General features: G+C 42.2%; 1 protein-coding gene across 5 annotated transcripts in view; it reads right to left on the minus strand.

Moving 5' to 3' along the window:
- Positions 1-2,076: 2,076 nt before the first annotated feature.
- The window catches only part of gab1 (GRB2-associated binding protein 1), a 51,865-nt gene continuing 34,620 nt past the window's right edge, over positions 2,077-19,321 (minus strand). For 2 of the 5 annotated variants that reach the window (XM_030093106.1, XM_030093105.1), the window contains exons 2-12: positions 18,635-18,763; positions 17,831-17,996; positions 14,154-14,376; positions 12,837-13,522; positions 11,473-11,567; positions 9,738-10,038; positions 7,156-7,248; positions 5,653-5,746; positions 4,891-5,014; positions 3,183-3,311; positions 2,923-3,097 (exon numbers count right to left, since the gene is read on the minus strand). In XM_030093106.1, coding sequence (XP_029948966.1) covers positions 2,939-3,097; positions 3,183-3,311; positions 4,891-5,014; positions 5,653-5,746; positions 7,156-7,248; positions 9,738-10,038; positions 11,473-11,567; positions 12,837-13,522; positions 14,154-14,376; positions 17,831-17,888 — 1,962 coding nt within the window. In that variant the 5' untranslated portion in view covers positions 17,889-17,996; positions 18,635-18,763 and the 3' untranslated portion in view covers positions 2,923-2,938. Of the gene's footprint in view, positions 3,098-3,182; positions 3,312-3,941; positions 4,018-4,890; positions 5,015-5,652; positions 5,747-7,155; positions 7,249-9,737; positions 10,039-11,472; positions 11,568-12,836; positions 13,523-14,153; positions 14,377-17,830; positions 17,997-18,634; positions 18,764-19,321 lie in introns of all 5 variants that reach the window. The other 3 variants (XM_030093103.1, XM_030093102.1, XM_030093104.1) reach the window with 3 other exon arrangements.

Raw genomic sequence — 19,321 nt, forward strand, 5'->3', positions numbered from 1 at the left:
AGGAAGGAGTTTCTTATCTTCAACATTTACTTTAATCATTCCTTAAGTTATGGTCACGACTGTGTTGTTGACTTAGTGAAACTGCTTTTGATTATAAAATCTGCTGTACACGTCTCAACAAAGAGAATGATATGTGAAATCCACTCAGGAATATCTGATGATCTCTGGACGCTACAATGAGAACAAATGCTTCAAAGGCTTTAAACTCCCTTTTATTTCTATGAAAGACTGCAGCACATAGTTTGCAGGCAGATCTTAATTTTTTTTTTTTTTCATGGAAAAAAAAATCTTAAAACATAAGGGCTATGAGGTTTAGTTAGTAAACATAAAAATTATAGTAATTACTTGAACGAAAACAAAGCCTTTGTGCAGACCTCTGGAATAAGCCCAAGGGTGAACTGGCCCATTAGGTGCTGTATATTAGGAAAACAACAGAGCAATTTCTCACTGAATTCCACAAATGAACATCTTAGCTTGAAAACGAATTACAAACTTATGGATTTCAGGCTCCTAACAAGCCCGTGCAGCACCCTGGGATGCAGCGCCTCGGCCCCTGAAGTTGGTGGTAAAGAAATGGCAAATTGTTAATTTTGGCTGCCAAAGCATGCAGAGTCTGAAATAGGAGGATGAGAGGAACCGAGGCTGCATGGAGGGGGTGTGGAGTCGGTCCTTCAAACAACACCTCCATCTGCTGGTCAGCTCAAGCATAATTTAAACCAAGAGCTCAACTTTCAACAGGATTTCTGCAAATATTGTGACATTTTTTTGCTCTGGGTACTGGATTTCAAATGAAACGATGAAGATGTGCTTTAAGTGCAGACTATCAGCTTTAATTGGGGACATTTCCATCCAATTTAGGTGAACGACATGGAAATTACAAAGCCAAGTGCCCTCTACACCTTTCTAGAGAATCAAAAGCAATTGGACGGGTATAATCATAAATCAAGTTGTCACCTTTAATAGTTAGGTGCAATTCTTTTTTTTTTTTTTTCCCAGTCAATGACAGCCTGACGTCTTGAACCCATAGACAGTCACCCATCGCTGCGTTTTGCCTGGTGATGCTCTACCAGGCTGTCTTCACACAGCACATCATGATTGGTCCATATCAGATCCATGAATTTGTAAAAAAAAAAAAAAAAACTTCAATACTTCGGGACTTTTTTCCCCAGAATGTGAATGATTACTGATCTGGTCCAAATACTTCTCACCGAGCAATTGATTGGACACAAAACCTCCAACAACACCTTATTTTTTGACTTCAGGAGTCACAGTAAAAGACCACAACAGTTGCATAAGAGGCTGGATTTTATTTAGTCCACTTTTAAAATTTACATTTTTCTGTTGTGATTCATTAAAAAGATAAAGCATCATCAGATTTGCAGTCCGTATCACAAAGAAACTGCCACGAGAAAAGAAGAATGAAGATGACTTAGTAGGCACATCCTTTCAAAAGATACATGTTAATGTAATCGATGGCGACGTATGTACAGCGATGATTTTACCTGGCGGGAGCACATGCTTTGGATTCCTGAAGGAGAGCTGACAGGTTAGAGAAGCAGATCTATTCAACCATGTTTGTTTGTCTAGAAAATATGCATCAAGTTGACTACATGGGGGCAGTCAATTTCCCAAAACTGTATGCCAGTTCAATTTAAAATAAATTACCCCTAAGAGGAGAGAGAGAAATGGGGAAGAGAGGGGGGAGAAATGAACTCACGAAACTAATTGACCAGCGCTTGTCAAACTAAGCATTTTAACAGACTCGTAGCCAATGTTCCTCCATATGAATCAAGAATACTGAGCTAAAAATGGACTTGACATCCACCTGATGAAATAAATTGTGAAATAAATTAGAAATGGAAAGTTGTATTAGTATAAAGAGTACCTGATTTTCTCTCTCTAGCCTAAGTGTTGATACCTTTGCATAACTTATAGAAAAGCTGTCACGTTCTTTTAAAAACTCACAGTAATTCATTCATTAATCACAAATCCTGATACCATCTAAGACAGGTACGGGATTCTACCCTGCAGAATCCATATACCTTCGAGTCAAACACACTGGATATTCCATACAAATAAAGGACACTTTTCCTGTTTATATACATAACACTTTTGTACAGTCTTTGCACTTCCATTATAACAGATTGAAGCATCTTCACTTACAAATGGAAATCAGCTCATGTTCAGTGGATTAAATCTATGGTGAGTTCAAGGTTTGATTTTTTAGCACTTGGATATATTTCAAACGAACGAGTTCAACTGCCTATGGTATCATCAGAAGTAAAGTGGAAATCTGGAGGAAACTAATTCGTACTGGGTTTTCGGAATGAAGCTTCCCAGCTGACACAGATTCGGCTTCGATAAACACCTGTGAAACTGTCCACTGAAACTTCACCTCGGAAAAGAAACAGAAGAAAATGGAAAGAACAACACCGTCGGCCTGTTGTGCTAACCACTAGTGTTGTCGACAAAGTTCTGTGATCATGTTATCAAGTAAATTTCACCGACACTCCAACAGTAAAACATCAAAGAGCATTACGATTTAAGGAAATGTTAACTCTGGGTCAGCCAATGGGCAACTGAAAGGTGAGCAAAAAAAAAAAAAAAATCTCATCGACATGGGAGGCAGTGAACGTTCAAAGTTTGCAAGTCTGTTTAAGTCAAACGAGACTAGTCCTATCATTCCACCTGCTTCCATAGTGTATACAGCTTATTCCTGGCCCACACCCCTTTCTACATCTGTACACACAGTGCACTCCTTGGCCCGACAGCAGTGTAAACTAAAGACCATCGAGCGACTGTGACGCCTGCTGCGGTGGACACACAGTCGGACCATCTCGTAGCACAACCCAGAGCCCACACTAGTGCTAAAGGCTCGGCGGTCCGGGGGTGGGGGTGGGGGTTTCAGAGGGTGGTTTTGGCGGTGGCGTAGACAGGGTCACTTGGGTCCTTTGGAAGGAGTATCTGTCTCTGTGGACTGGCGGCCGTCGCTCCAGGCCTCCCGGGTGCTCTTGAGGGCCTGCGTCCTTTGCTGGTCCACAACCACGTAGTCGACTCGCTCGTCCGATGCGGTGATACCAGTCCCGTTGCTTTTCATCTGCACGGAGGCAAAAATGCCCTCAGTTTTTCTTCAGAGAGAAAGTAAAGTGGTGCAAAGTGAAGCCGAGTGGTCGAAGTCCTACCTTTCTAGGTGGGGTAGACTTGCCGGATTCGAGATCCAAATCCAAGTACTCGACCTGCTTGTCTCCCTTTGGCTTCACCATCGGGCTACTCCCACCATCCGCAGTCATGGGTGCAGCGAGCTTCATGATCTGAGCGAGCCGAAAAGGAATATAATTTTATCTGAATGCAGAGCGATGATGAAAAACAGGCAAGATTTTGTTACAGAAATATGTTGTCACAATAACCAAAAATTATTTGAGGAAAAATATTTGACATTTATACAAAGTCATCTGAGACTGTTTTATAGATGAATATCAATTTTAGTGGCAGGAAGACACCAATACTTTCAGATCTCACAATAAAATGTTGATGTTTTTTGCATAATTAAATTTGATTTGAACTAAATTAAGCAGTAGCTAAAAAGAAAAAGCTGTCATTTCCCTTAATTTGATCATGAGGTTTGAATATGAAATCTCGACCACGGAATTAAACACTTTTAGATATCGTGACAACACACACAGAGGCCCTGCACGTCTTGTTAATAGTAAACTACAAGTGAGGTGAGGTTATTTTGTCTAGGATGGTGACACAGCTAGGTAAACCCTAAGGGAGGTGATGGTAAATCACATGTAAAAAAAAAAAAAAAAAATCACAGCATCCTGTGTATCCAAGCTTCTAGATGATACTTCATATCAGCACAGCAAAAGTGCTCCACATCCTCTCTGCAACCACCTGACTTGACAGGCCATGCAAGTCTAAGCTGGCTCCCCCCTGCTCACCTCCTCTATGGTGTCAAGTTCCTCCACCTCCCTCTTTACAGGGGTGATGGGGACTGTGCAGTAGAAAGACTCCTCTCTACACAGAGCAAGAAGGGAGTGGTTTCAAAAGGACAAAAAAAAAAAAAAAAGAGAGAGAGAGAACAGCAGATAAGAACAAAATGCAGGAAAAAAGGAACAAGGTGAAGCCAAAGAAATGAGAAACAAGGAGGAACAGAATTGATGTGAGCAATGGGGGAAAAAAAAGGAGGAAGTCAGCAGACAATATCAAAGCAAATGTTGAGGAGAAATAACTGTTAACAGCAAGAAAATAAGAAAATGGTGAAATCAGAAGCCATACTGCAAGAGAAAGCACCCCTGCTGGTGGAGACGCCGTCCTTCACTTTCTGGCTGATTTATCAAGCATGAAGATATGCTGTGGCTGTTTCAGGAATCTTTTCTAAAGAGACTCTTTTTGGACAATACTGAAATAAAGGAAGACCATGCCTGGAAAAGCAAAATGAACAAAGACAGACAATATTGAAAGCAGAGCAGCGGGAAGAGAGGAAACTGCAAAGAAAGGAAGTGAAGAGGCGAGGAGTCCATCTGCAGCAACCAATAACCTGTCCACACTAATGTGCGGCGTAGGAAGGGGAGCAAGGCTGGAAATGGGATTTCTTAATAGTTTCTGGGAGATAAAAATTCGAAGTGGCATATAATGTTGGATCCTCATTACTTTATGTACCTCATCCTAAATCATCTCTCATATTTATTGTGCATTTGTTGAGTGAAACGGCCTCTGTAGACTTCATGTAAATGAAAGAGGAACAACATAAATCACAAAAACAAAATTCAACATTTATCTGTTTGTTTGTTTTTTTCATGGCTTTGATTATATGCATTTTGAAGAGTTAAAGAAAAAAAAGGTAATCATGCGACTTCTTAAATCAGAGGATAGTTGTGTGTTACATACTGGTTCATCTGTGGACATATTAGAGACCATGGCTACATAATTCTCAGCAGAGTCCTCGGAGTCAGTGCTGGAGGCCGTGCTATGCACTGACGGGGATCTCGTTGGCATTGGAAACCTAGAGAGACTGAGCAGCATTCACAATGTTTACACACCGACTTCCAAGCAATTACAGTCTCTGGTGAGCACAAAATATAATACAGACATAACAGCAGCAGCTATGAAGCACTGCAGCAAGAACAGTCCCTGCAGCATTAAGCTGAGAAATAGACCTCATCTCGAGTAAGCCTTGAGCATAATGCCGCTCTCAGGCAGATCCCACACCTGTGTGTACGAGCAGCTTCGGTCACAATGTGAATACAGTAATGCATGAGGTGTTAGTGCCTACTTCTCCAGTTAATTATATCCACTATGAAAGGGCATGCTCACACACGTGCTCACGCACGCACACACCTGAGACCTATTCCTAAACTTAAACAGTATTTTATGGCCGTAACACAAAGAGCAAGGCAGAATAATGCACCTCGTTTTCACTGTGCTTAAGCTGGCACACTTTAGTGGATTGAACTTCCTAAATTTTGCTTTTCTTGATAAAACTGAGACACAAGCATCACGTGAAATAGTAACTCTTCAGTCTGAATGGGATTTTAAGAAAAGGCTCAGACAGAGCAGAGCAGTGTGAGCATGCCCTCAGCTGTTATATAATGTAAAACTACAACAAATAAGCCAATAGATAAAATCGAGAACAACTTTTGGGATACTTACTCCCGAGCGAACGACCGCGTAACAGGCGAGCGGACGGGTGTGCAGGGCTCCTCCCATTCGGGCAGTGGTTTGATCTCCAGTGGAGCAGGTTTTCCTAAAGCACAGTACACACACCCGTCAGTCACTGCTAAATACCAGCTTATCAGCTGGGACCAAAGCCAAGGCTTGAAATATGACTTAAAAAAAAACATGTGGGAATGAAAGACTTTAAAAATGTCAAAAAAAAAAAAAAAAAAAAAAAAAAAAAACAATTAGTTGAGAGGGAAGAAGTTTCCTCCTGTATGAGTTGAAATTTTTGTAATTAATGCAGACAGGGGATGCATTTTCCAACCTATGACCCTGGTAAGATAATTTAAGAGTTTTTTTTTTTTTTAATGACATTGCGGCAGCAAACAAAATAGAGCCACTTAAAAAAACTGAATCCTGTAGTGATTTGCTGTAAAAACAAACATTAGGTAATCATTAACACAGTGTTTCTCAGTTATTGTTGCAAATCGCATCCTTTCTTCATACTGCGATACCATCTGGTGCAATTCAAATGACACTGCATGCCTGATGACTTCTGCTCCATCAGACTGTTGCTGGATTTGTGTTCGGGACTGCCATGGAAACATTTTACCTGAATGATAAATTAATATTCTGTGGCCCATTCACCTTCTCGGTTTCTTTTATACTTTCTAAACTGAATTTTGTTTACATGCACCTTACTGAAGTGAGTTATTTCAACATACAGAGGCTGCAGAATCCATGGAATGGGAAGCCATTCTGCCTCTTTTAGAGAAAAAAATAAAACGCCAAAGAAATAATTAAATTTTTATGTGTAGCGACAGAGGCCTGTGACTGAAACTTTCTCCAGATGTTTGGTAGTTTGGTTTGATAGATTACTAACAGTTGTCGCTCAGGAAGCTGGATGACAAGCTTTTAGCAGAAATATATACATATATGCACAAACACAAGGAGTGTGGGTCTGGTTATGTAATGTTTTGTATAATACTATTCTATTTACTCCAAAAGAGCCATCTGCCAATCTCCAAAGACATAACATTGTTTCAGCTACAATGGCTGTTGCTTAGCCGTGTGTGTTTCAGAAACACAATATGTTGAACTGTAAATCAAACAATAGAAAGACGTGCTCAGGAAAAGAAAAGTTAGTGTGTTATCGTTTGACTGCTCTGATTGAATCACATTAAAGTGAGGGGAAATGTAAGTAGTGAGGGAGTGACAGTTTATTTTTGAAAGGCGCGTTTATGAGATTTAAAACTGTAACAAATGCGACCCACCGTGCACACTCATTCGTCTCCCGGTGGGAATTAGAACGGTAAGACTGGATTATTGTAGCAGCTGTGAGATCCAGTTCATATTTTAGAAGTCACAGCTTTGGAAAACCGATAGGAGTCCTACAGTATTTTACTCACAGCATGCAAAGAGTCGAGCAGAGTGTGGAGAGGTGGTGCAGCAGAAAAGTTTTCAGATACACAGGAGCATTCAGTGCGGTGTACCTACCCTTGCGTCGTCCTCTCGGGAATTCACCTACGGTTTGAGAGTCGGTTCGCTCTAAACCGACACCTTTTGCCCTTATTATTTTAGGACTCTGACCTGATTGGTGAAAGAAGACTTTGCTTATTATATATAGTAAAAAAAAAATAAAAAATTGGGGTGATCACAACAGTTCAGCCCTACTGTGATGTCGGCTCTGCCATGCAAAGCGAAAGACGAGACTTGACTTTAACAGATGAACTACACCCTCACATACATCCAATCACCTTTTTTGTGCAGCACACTCGGAGAGGATGATTGTCATGACAACGGCGGACCCATACTGCCCAACATGCACCTCGCTCCATGCACCGCGGCTTCCCACACAAAGACTGACATCACAGCTGTGCATGCACCATGAGCTGTGTATAAGCGCCGACGAGTACACGGAGAAATCAAGTGGTGTGGAGACGAGCACATACCAGAAGAGCAGAAAGGAGATGAGACACAAAGCTCCCTTTACAATCGCTCACTGATCGCAGCTACACTCTGAAGCGGAAACTTTCATGTGCCACAATTTCAAGTTGAAAAGTTTTATTTCAAAGAAATCACAGTAGGCGTTAAAAGAAATGCCGCTTGTCGACGACGCACGTCAGAGGGTTCACCACAAACGGCCGAGACGACCAAAGTGAAGAGAAAAGCACACAGAGGAGGATTAAAGCTCATAGAGATTCAGATTGTTTGTGAGAAAAGAAGAAATTTGCATGGCTCATGGTGAATAAAGGAGTGAATTACATCCTGGGACCATCCTCTATCATGCTCAACCACCTTCCAGACTGCTGCCCCACTTGATATACATGATTATACTTCACATGCTGCAACATTAACCTGAATATTGTCTGACAATAGTGTTGAAATGACAGCACAGGATGGTGCATCGTTTCGTATAACATGCCGACACCACTGTCAGAAATAGCACAAATAACACTGAAGTGCCACAGTAGTGATTCCAGATACACTTTCGATCGCGGAGTTAATCCATAATCTCGCTTTAAAAGGCAATTTTCAAAAGACAAGAGCTAAATAACCTGCTCGCCACTGATGAGAACACTTCTCTGAAAATAACACTTCAATTAACCAGGGACGTGTACCAAAATTACTTCTGTCCACACTCTGAGCCTACTCGGCTTTCTGCTCGTCACTGCATCATTATTTTTAATCCCAGATGGAAGCTTCAGTCCATGACCCAAGTGGAGGAAAACGTCTTCCAGCCACAAGTAGAAAGTGTAGCATCTACACTCTGATTATATCTAAACGGTGCGTCGCTTTACAGAAAATCTCAATAACAACCCGCCGTAATACATGATGCTCTTATTATTTGCTCCAAAAGATGAGAGAGCTTGAACAAGGAGGAGGAGCAAATGTCGAAAGACACTTATATAAGACGCTGTGATGAATGGTTTCACTTGTATATTTTCAAGGTAATAGAAAATGGGTAACAGTGAATTATTATGTGCATAATTATCTCAAAGTAACAGAAAACAGGCTTTATTTATGTTCAAATATGTAATTGTTGAAGAATAGGAAGCATACGTTTAAAAGACATCGTGCCACATGTTTTACTAATAACTTTGTTTATTACAGTTTGGGTTATTAGAAATTACTTGGACTGCGCACACCAACTGAGTTTCCAGTTTTAACCGTTATCTTCCCAGAAAACCCACAAACTACAAGTCTAATGTGCCAAATTATTCAAGAGACAAATTGAATTTCTCCCAGAGAAAATATTGTGAGGTCCCAAAAGATGCCGGTCTGCAACACAGCAGCCAAATGCTTTGAAGTAATAAAAGCATTTTGTTTAACTTTTTGACATGGTAAGGCCACGACTGAATGACAGGAAAACTCTACGTGACCCATTTTCTACAGCGGTAATAGCAGCCCATCCTTTCTGGTTTGTTTACATGATGATTCGCTTCCCTTCTTCTCCTCTCTTTCACTCTCTCTGCCCATTACTTAGTCTTTCAATCTGTCCAGATTGCAAATCCTCTTGCAATTAGGTCTTTTAATCAAAGGCTTCCATTCAGATGATGGAACAAAGGGGATGGAGGTGACCACTCCGGGCTTCGGTCACTCCATGGCACAGCGAGCGGCCCCCTCCAAAACAGTCAACAGAGGCTCACAGGAGCTTGAGGCGAACGAGCTTTTGACAAGGGACTGACTGTGCTGGCCGTAAGAGGATGTAGCAGGCAGTAAACTAATTCATCAGGAGGTGAAATAAGCAGGTCAAGGACAAGGTGGTGATTAATACACCACACAAACCGAGGAAGACAAACCGAGAGGAGCATTTTTCCACGATAATAGTGAAGTGAAGTGCAATGAAACGTGGCACTAGACGTCTTTCTGACCATGAGGCAGCACTGTGGGAATAGCAGCTGAATGTGAGACGAAAGCACGGTGAGTTGTTGCATTAGTGAATGCGGAGCATACTGAACAATGTTAGGAGCAACCGTTTAGTCCAGCACACCGACCACGAAGCAAGACTTCCACAAACATATTTGTTACTTGTGGACCAGCAGTCGCACATGCATTTGTACCGGTCGTCCTCTCACCTTTGCGGTCAGGTTTTAGATTCCGGTCCACGGGCGGGGGCTGACAGTCGCTGATCATCGGCCTGCGAGGAGGGGTCTTCGGGCTCGACCGGAACCCCATGTGGGCGGGCGGGGGAACTTGTTTACCTAGTGAAGAGAACTCCATTGTGCTTGGGGTCATGGGCACGTAATTGGGTTCGTGCATTGGCTCTGATAAACTGCCCGAATGGTGATGCGATGGAGAATTAGCACTCATGGGCACGTAGTTCTGATCGACCTCTTCCGTCGACTGGCTGCCCACTGGCATCATTCCTTTGTTCTTCTGTGGGGGGGAAAGCAGAAAGTCAGGTAACTTAAGTCACAGTGTAACATAATATTTAAGCTCATGCTTAAAAAATGGTCAGTGGCTTCTACGCCATTAACAGAATAACTAGAAAACACTCCACAGTACACAGCATGCTGTATGAGGGTTTAAGGCTCGAGCAACATACAAAGGAAATTCCCAAACTATACAGTGACACCTCATTCCTTGAAGCAATATTTTTCTATCTGTGAATATTAGTTGAAATATGCTTCTCAAGTCTCACAAATATGCTTTACAAATCTGATAAATGTCAATTATTTTGATGTACGTAGCTGTTAGCAAGTTCACCTCACAGCAAAATTAACCCCAGTTTAGGTCTGGTTTGAGAACTTTCTCCAGGGAGTTTGTTTTATAGGTGCTCTTGTCTCTCCCACTGTTCAAAAACATGAGTTTGAGGTTAATGGGTTACTCTGGAATGCCTGGAGATGTGAATGTGTGTTACGGTGTGTCTGTCGTTGCACCCTGCCTTCACCAAAAGTCAGATGGGTTTCGCTCAAGCCCCCAATGAAAATGAACTGAATAACACTGTATATACTAGACTATGGACACACTCCTGTTTATACAGGAAGTTTCAGGTCCATGTGGACACGACTGACCCAGCTGAGGTTACAGTCGCTTGTATTGCAGCTCTGAGCGGGAGTATCTTCCCCTGCTGTACGTGCAGCATGCACGGTGTCATCCATGCAGGATTAAACGTTTGACGGAACATCATTGTTCATACCGGCTGATGTACATTCAATGAATTAGAAAGTAGATTATTGAGGACTTTAGAGAACAGTTCAGCATATATAAAAGGACTTTGGCTTTCTGTTGAGACTGTAGTGGGTGTTTTTTTCGAAAACCAATTGAGATTCTGAGGTCCTTCCTGATCCTTTGTGAAAGTGTAAAGCAAACAGAGCTTAGAGGAATAATCGTGTTTTTTGAAGTTTCAAAGTTTGTCTGGCAGTGAGGCTGCAGCACCAGCTCTTTTCTCAAAAGGATGTGCTCAAGTTTTTTTAGGTATTTATTTTCAGGGAATGAAGTGCTGATTCAGGACAAAAAAAAAAGTCAAAATGAATAATTTCCCAGTATGGTCAGAAACATGCATAAACAAAATTCAAATACAACAGTTATATAAAGACAATATTGTCAGCTACTGTCAGATTTTTTCCTTATGCAAACCCCATACCCTGAATTAAATCACAAAAACAAATTGTCGTTGATACTTCTGAGAGAACACTGGAATATTGAGGTAAATCTCAGTCTCCTAGTCTGGGCGTCCCTGGAAAGCCACGTCTCCAACACTGGTTGTACAAACACCAGCAGCATATCACCGCTGTTCGCCCCTCTGCTCCAAGCCAACCCAGCTTGTTGTACATATTATAGCCCTGTGATTTCTGAAATAACACTTACAAAGTAGCTGTTGAGACTTTCATTGAAGTCGAAGGAGCAGCTTTTGTCGGAGGGGAATGATCTGGGAATGTCGTAGCAGTCCTGGGATCCAAAGTCTGCAAGAAACAAGCACAAAGCCGCAGCACATGTTTACTGTACCTGTGTAGACTTGTGTGTTTGACTCGAGGTACTTTCATTTTCTCACTAGACTGTGTCCACTGCACACAGCCTTCACCTTTGCTTACTATCGCATACTGTATTTCAAGCCCATCATCACCGTAGCACAATAGAGGCCTAATTAAAACATGTTTTCATGACTGTGCAGATTTAGTTGTTGAACACGGTGCAGCTCAGCAACTCTGTGCAGGACCTCCGCTGTGTCCCATATAATCACTGTTATTGTACTGTCATTAGATGCTGATGTTGCTAATGCGTTTCACTTACGACCACAAGAACCACAACAGAGCTAGGACAAGCCTGGAAGACAAATGAGAGTGTGAGGAGGGGAAAACTAAGTGGAGGCAATATTTACAATAAACACTGTCATAGCTGTAATACTGCAACTACAGCACAAATAAAAAAATATAATTATATCTGAGCGGGGTCAGACAAGCAGTATTTTCTTGATTACTGCACATTTTAGTTCACTTGAGATTTTGTTCCTCGGTTCTTTGTAGGTACGTTTTCTTTATGTTTTCCTTTTCATCTTTAGATGGAATAGCCTCATGATGAGACAAATATTCACAACATTTGTTTCTGGTTTCAACCTGGGCAAACACACATGCTTGTTCACGAGCAAAAAAAAAAAAAAAAAATGTGGCACTCACTTTTTTGCAATGACGTCTGTCACCACAAGAGGGAGGAGTAAGTGGAGGAATTACTGAGTTCATCCCCAAAACAACTTCTTGCCCCATTTTAAATCTTAATTTAAAAAAAATAAAAATCCATGAATTGAAAGACTCGAGTAAAATAAAAACAAAAAACATCTTGTCTTTGAGTGGGAGCTGGACTGATTATATGCAAACAGGAAACTCAAAGATTAGAAATTAATGTTATTGAATTGAAATGTCTCTTTCATTATTTCCACCTGAAAATGCATTTAGTTTTACACTATTTAAGGAATTATTGATTATTGTGTTTGTTAATGGGTTTAAATGCAGTAGTAGCTGTAGGCAGATTCAGGGTTGCAGGCTGCCAGTTACCATGTGTGTTCTTCATTTTTGATGAGCTGAGTCTCATGAGCTCAGACAGCTTGAAATGTTTAAGATAAAGTTGTAATAAAAGAATGAAAACTGAAAATGAAGCTTGAAAGTGGAATAAAGCAGTCATTAAAATAAAACTCAGAATATGCAAAAGACTTGATAAAAACTGTGTCTCAGACCAACCTTTGCGGAGGCGTGAACTGTCAACAGTGCCAATAGTGTTGCTGCGTAAAGCTTTACTCCCAGCACTTGTAGGCACACAGTAGTTTCCATCCGTCTCCGAGGCCGAGCGAGGCACGCAGTAGGTGTCCGTAGGTGAGCGCTCAGCAGGGGGTGGAGGGAGTCCTGAGGTGGAGCTGAGCAAAGGCTTGGGTGGTCTAGGTGGAGGCACTACATCCCCCCCGCCCTCCGAACCTCCCACCACCGTCGATGACGACAGCGTGCGGGGCACTTGGTAGGTGCAGTTTGCACCCGGTGTGGGCGGGATGTCGTAACTGATAGAAAAGTTGCGCAGTTGCGTCTCCATCGAGGGCTTCCGCGACGGCGTGTTAAAAACGTAAAGGTCAGAGGCGTCCCCGCTGTCTGGAGGAGCCGGAGGGGAGGAGGCCGACTTGGGAAGCAGCACAGTGTCCTGGGAGTAGCTGCGAGGGAGGTGATAAAGGCCGCCGTCAGTGGAGAGCGAGGCACCGCGTGATGGAGGCGAGTCGTAGATGGAAGGAGCAGAGGCAGGCGTCTGGTGCTGCGGGAAGAAGCCGTTGTGCGATGTGTGCTTCGCTGAAGAAGTTGAGGATGTAGGCGTGCGGTGAGACGGGAGGTTGTCATTCAGGTCTGTCTCTGAAGAGGTAGACTTGGAACACTCAGCATGTGTTCTGGAAATGGAACACAGATGCATCCAAAAATGAGTAGCCATAATAAAACATGATGCTTTGAAGGAGTGTTAAAAAAAACCAAAAAACAATGCACATGGTCACAAACCTCACACCACTGTCTGCAAGATGCAGTTAGTACCATCAGAATTCTCTAGCATTGCCTGCTATACTGGCATTTACGCACAGATCAAGGAGAAAACTGTCAAGCATGGCCGACGTTAGGTCGTCTGTAAACATGCGGGTGCTAACAACCGTAGATCAAAGCTGTGTTAATATTAAGACGAGGGGTGCATCAAGTGTTTGTCTTTTGGGCTGTCGATGGCACACATGTTGCACTCCACACAAGCGGGCAGTCCTGGCTGGACAGCCGGACACTCACACACTAGTCTGTGGAGGGAAAGTCTTGCTCTCACACTCCTCCAGGAGCAAATACTCCTGGTCCCCCTCCTTTGGAGAGTGATGTTCCACTGAGCTACAGGCAGCACACAGCAGAGACAAGAGCAAGAGTGGCAGCGCAGATGAGATGCACAGAAGGAATCATATGGCCTGTAAACTGTACGGACAGAAGCTGGCTTCACAGTGAGGAGAACGTGGAACCAGAGCGAGCACACATGAACACTAACAAGCGCACCTGTTTGGTTCGGGCTTTTTGCTCTCGCAGTTGGCCAGCCACAGGTAATCCTGCGGCTCCTCTGAACTGGACTGAGAGTCGAGGTGTCGCACGCTGACCGGCTGGTACGGAGGAGGCACGCTGGGAAGCACTGTTGGTGTCGGGCCAACGATATTAACCAGACCTGGATGGGGGTCCACCACCAGCTCTTCGGCGGCAGACTGGTGAGCAGCTTTGGCAGCTTCTGGAGGAGGAACAGGAGAACACTGAATAACTATGGTTTGTCCTAATTGGTGTGTGAAATTTGATTTTTGCAGAGCCAAGCTGCATTAATATATAAGACAAAGACAAAGCTTTAATGTCTGAGTGAAAAAATACACAGGGTGATGGGAAAACATCATGACAGTGATGAAAATGATCAAAATCGCAGCAAAAACAAAAATGCTATAACTGTACGGTCATTTTATGAGGATAAATAAAAGATTCAAAGATCATTTAACAATTCTGATGTTTTAGCTCTACTTCACATACAGTCTACGCCTTTCTATTATATTAGTTCAGTAAAGTTCATTTCAAAGTGTTTTTCTAATTTGGTATGGCATAAAAAAAATTGACTTTCACTAATATCAAGGCTGTTACAGGCTTGTGACCTGCTGATAGGTACTGTACAACAGTACCTACGTTTTGCGATTTCATTGACTTCAGAGTTACTACAACAACTTCAGTATGCAAAATGATAATGTTATCGTCTGTGTCATTGTCATACAGTGCCGGCGGCTTCAAAGAGAATAAATTAGGAACCAAGAATCTTAAAGTTGTTCTTGGATGAGCAATGTTTGGTGAAGACACAGAAGCGAAACACAATCATCGTGTCATTTATCAGAAGCTCTTAGTCGGTCTTTGGCTGATAACTTCTCGGTGTTTGGCAATCTTTACTTCACTTTCTGACTCTTCACACTCATTTCAATACAGTTTTATTTTTTGGTTTAAATTAAAAAGTGGACGAAGCCTTAATGTTTTCACTTTGTGAGTTTTTTCTAAGCCTGCTTTGAATGTCTGATTGTGCTTTCATGTTATTCTTCTGTTTGTTCTTCTCGCTCTCTTTATCCTAATCCTGTAGTTGTCATTACGCTCGCACTTGTTGCGAATAAGCACATTAAGTTGCAGGCGCGTCCAGGTGACGTTGGTGACTGATGATATTCGGCACAAAGTAAAACAATAAGCGGCGTCTGTTAACGTCAACTCCAACAGAGTACACTTGGACGCGAGCTGTTTCCTAGCAACACACCTCCAATGTTACACTCCAATGTGTTCTGAGGCAGAATTTTGATCGACATCACATCAACTATACATCTCAATAAGGTCTGAACAGACACGGCAGATGAGTGAGGGTTCGCTCTGATGGAGGACACGCGCTAAACTCCACCACAGATGGAAGGTGTTGCTTGGAGTTGAAACACCCTTCTTTAGGGATCCAACAAGCCACAGCCTCACTATTTTCCCCAGGAAAGGTCCTGTGGGCAAACATTTTCTTTTTTAAACAGAGTTTACTGCGGTGAGGAACTCCAGCGCAAACAGCTGTTATCAAACTAAAGTGTGCCGCAGCCACTGCTGAAAATTCATTATAGAAAACAGTGACCATTATGATTCTCTCGTCTATGTTCAACACGTATCTGAAAATGAACTGAGAGCTGCTTTTGTCCATGAGCCGAGAGAAGACAGACCTTCTTTTTACACATCTTATTAGATATAACATATTCAAGGTCTCCGCTTTGTCACGTTGCAAATAAGCAAATATCCAAGTCCTTTTCAGCTCCTTCTGTTGAGCGGATTGTTGTGTGCTGCTGAGAGCCAAGATGGCTGATACTGGGTAAAATATATATGTTTTTCATTCCACACTGCTCTACTTTTTTCCATCCTTCTTCACAGCTTTCCTCCCACTCCCTTCTATAACTGATTTGGTGTTATCTCATGCAAGGTCCTCGAGTTCTCTTCTTTTAAAAGTCAGCGTCTCTCTCTCTCTCTCTAAATTGAATCATTTGCCCCGTCTTCTCCTCTGCAGGCTCCTTCTTGTTTTGCCATTTGTTTGTCAAAGCTGTAAGTGCTGATTCGTACAGGAAAGGGAAAATCCCCCCTTTGTGTACTAATCTATACCTCCTTTCACTGTCTCACATTCATCCCCCCAGTCCCCCCACCAATGTTCCTCCATCTAATATCTGTCCTGCTATGAAACACTCCAGCCACACACGACAGAGGAGTGGGAGATATGTGAGCAAGCGTAATACATAGAGCCAAGGATACTCTTTTCTAATGAGAACTGCTCAGAAGGCTGTCCGTCTTTATGTCTCGCCTCCCCTTGAACAGTCTGTTGGTTTGTACAACAGGGTTTGAAAAGCAAGTTCCAATAATTCTGTTCAAGTGCTGCCATGAATGTTGTTATCAGGGTTACCCTGCAACACTAACAAGAGCTGGAGACAGTCACAATACTGTGGCGAGGATGACCTTGGAGAAGCATAACCCGTGAGTCAGTTCCCAGGTTTGAAGTGTTCCTTCTTCCACTGAAAGATTCTCTGTGGTGTGGCACGCCAAACAGCAGCGGTACCAAGTTCTCATCACAGAAACACACTCACGGAATAAGTTAATGAGGGTCCGAAACTATTGAGGATTGACTATAAAGTAGCAAAAGTCTTAATTAGTCTCAAAGACCGAATGGGAAATAGGAGTATGCAAACGAGAGGGAATGAAAACCAGATAAGAGGGGAAGAATGAGAGAAGGGCAGTGAGGCCAACAGGCACACAATGCTGCGATTATCCAGTACTGGGAACAAGGGTAATGTGAACTTCAATCCAACACATGGATCAACACATGGATCATTAGACCTTGGCTGGGAACTATGCTGAATAGAAGCATTCTGGATAATTCATCTGGTTTTCTGAACTCCTTCAAAGAGACGGATGAACACATTTGAAAGACTCAACAGACTGAAGTGAGATAAAAGACAAAGCAAAGTGGAACAAGCCTATCGGCTAAATCACAGTGCTAAATTCTGCCAACATCTTTTGTTAGGTGGAGTTATTAATAGTCTTTGAAATAGAAATTAAGCAGCATTCAGTTCATACAGTTGATGCATGCACCTTCTGCCCTTTAATACAAAGTATTTAAATATTTTTAGGCCAGCTTACAAACCATGCGCAGGAAAGAAATGTTGAATCAAACATGATTTGAACCTTTATGAACCATTCTGAACAGATATTCGCAAAAAAATTGTGATTGAATGTTACATTTTGTGGTTGAACGAACGGTCTGATAAAATTCATGAGCTGCAAACCAAGCATGGCTGGCTGTGAACTTTAACTTGTGTATGGGGAGACTATGGGACTGGAAAGTCCTCTATGTACATGTTAAATGCAGTTAATTATGAATTTTCAATGATAGTTTTTGAGTTATGGTTAAAAGGAAAGTTAAAATGATATTGCTGGTTGCAACTGTGTTGCAGTCCCTACACTGCAGTCCACTCATATGTTCTTTAAATAAATTTCATTTTCTGTTTTCAAGAGAATCAGATGAGACGATGATGACACAGCATATTCAGGTGTAAAAATACTATCATTGCCACGTCCACTTTGTTTTTGTGTGCAATTGTTCTTGGTGAAGTCACATGTTTATGTTCACTGTCAACACCGCTGTGCGCTCTCACCTTCATCTGTTGGGTTGAAACCACAAATGTCGCAGATGTGGCGAACCCACTTGTTCATCTCGTCTTCGGTGTCAGCCACCAGATAGAAGACGCGGTCGATGGTCTTGATGTCAAATATGAAGCTGTGCTCCAAGTCTTTTTTGCTGAATGTGAGCCCAGCATCCACCTGACAGGAGCAATAAAAAAAAAAAAGGCTCAAGCTTAATAACACATCAGGCAGAGCACTACAAAGTCTTTACAGTCAGTCAAGCACAAAATTAGCAATTTCATGCATTGAAAATAGAGTGCAATAATAATTTGTTAAGAAGTTCTTGAATGAATTAACCCCAATAGTGCTCATTTGTTCATTATTATAATCATGGTGAACAAAATGCAATTTTATCTTAATGTTAGGTATTAGTGAGGGCTCTCGAAATGCTTGGACTTAAGTGTCAGAATAATCTGCTAAAATGTACTGGGTTTTTTTCCCCTCATAGTATTTGTTTTTAGTTGATGTGAAAACAAATAAATGCAAAGGCCACAGATCTGTTAGATAACGGGTGAAACACAAACATTTTCCCTTCAAAACAGTACGTACATTGAAACTAGTCATGCTTGACAAATGATTTCTATTTATTGTGACGATCTGAGTGGCTGTAAATCAGTCTGAAATATCATATGTGAAACCAAGCACTGCAAATGCAAGAATGAATGTGACATGTGGGACAGACAGTGTGGTTATTTAAAACTGGACTTTGGAATATTTGGACAAACACATGAACTTGAGACTTTAATGAGCGGGATGTGTGTGAGGGGAAACCTTACCTGCTCGCACAGGTTGAGATCAATCACGCGGATGGGCTTCTTTGTATGGTCATTCTTGTAGTACTCCAACACGTCTGGGTCGCCTGTCAGACGGCCACTGCGCAGAACAAACCACCGCTTCTTCCATGCCTGCAGGGCGAGCACAGAAACGAGGCCAAAGGTTTTAGTGTGTGTTCTTACAATGACTGCTCCAATCCCAGATGACCACAGGCTGGCCGAATGCTTCAGTTTCCCAGTTTAGCCGATGTGTCCTAGCATAGCTTGTGTCTGTGTGTGCACTCTCCGCCAGCTGCACCGGCCTCGCTGAAGAATGGTGAGGGCCAGAGGGAAGAGGCCCGCGACCAGAAATATGTGTCTGGGATAACCAGAACAAAAGCCACATAGTTTGGTCTAGCACCCCGACTGGAGTGACGAACCAATTCTATAAAGAGAAACAGGCAATTAGCTCTTTTCTTTCAAATACAATTTGTTGTCTGTGTGGAAAAGGCAGACAACGAAGCTCAAACTCACACACACGCACAACAGATGTGGGGGTGGGGGGTGGGGGGTTAAGAGCTGATAAAATCCGACTTTAGCCTGAGCACATAACAGTTTATGAAAACAATCCTTATAATCAAATGCATTCAGAAGTGTGATAATAGACAATAACAGACCACTTGTGCCTCTTGTTATCCAGCATAATTAAAT

The sequence above is a fragment of the Salarias fasciatus genome, chromosome 6 (assembly GCF_902148845.1).
Source record: "Salarias fasciatus chromosome 6, fSalaFa1.1, whole genome shotgun sequence".
Classification (NCBI taxonomy): domain Eukaryota; kingdom Metazoa; phylum Chordata; class Actinopteri; order Blenniiformes; family Blenniidae; genus Salarias; species Salarias fasciatus.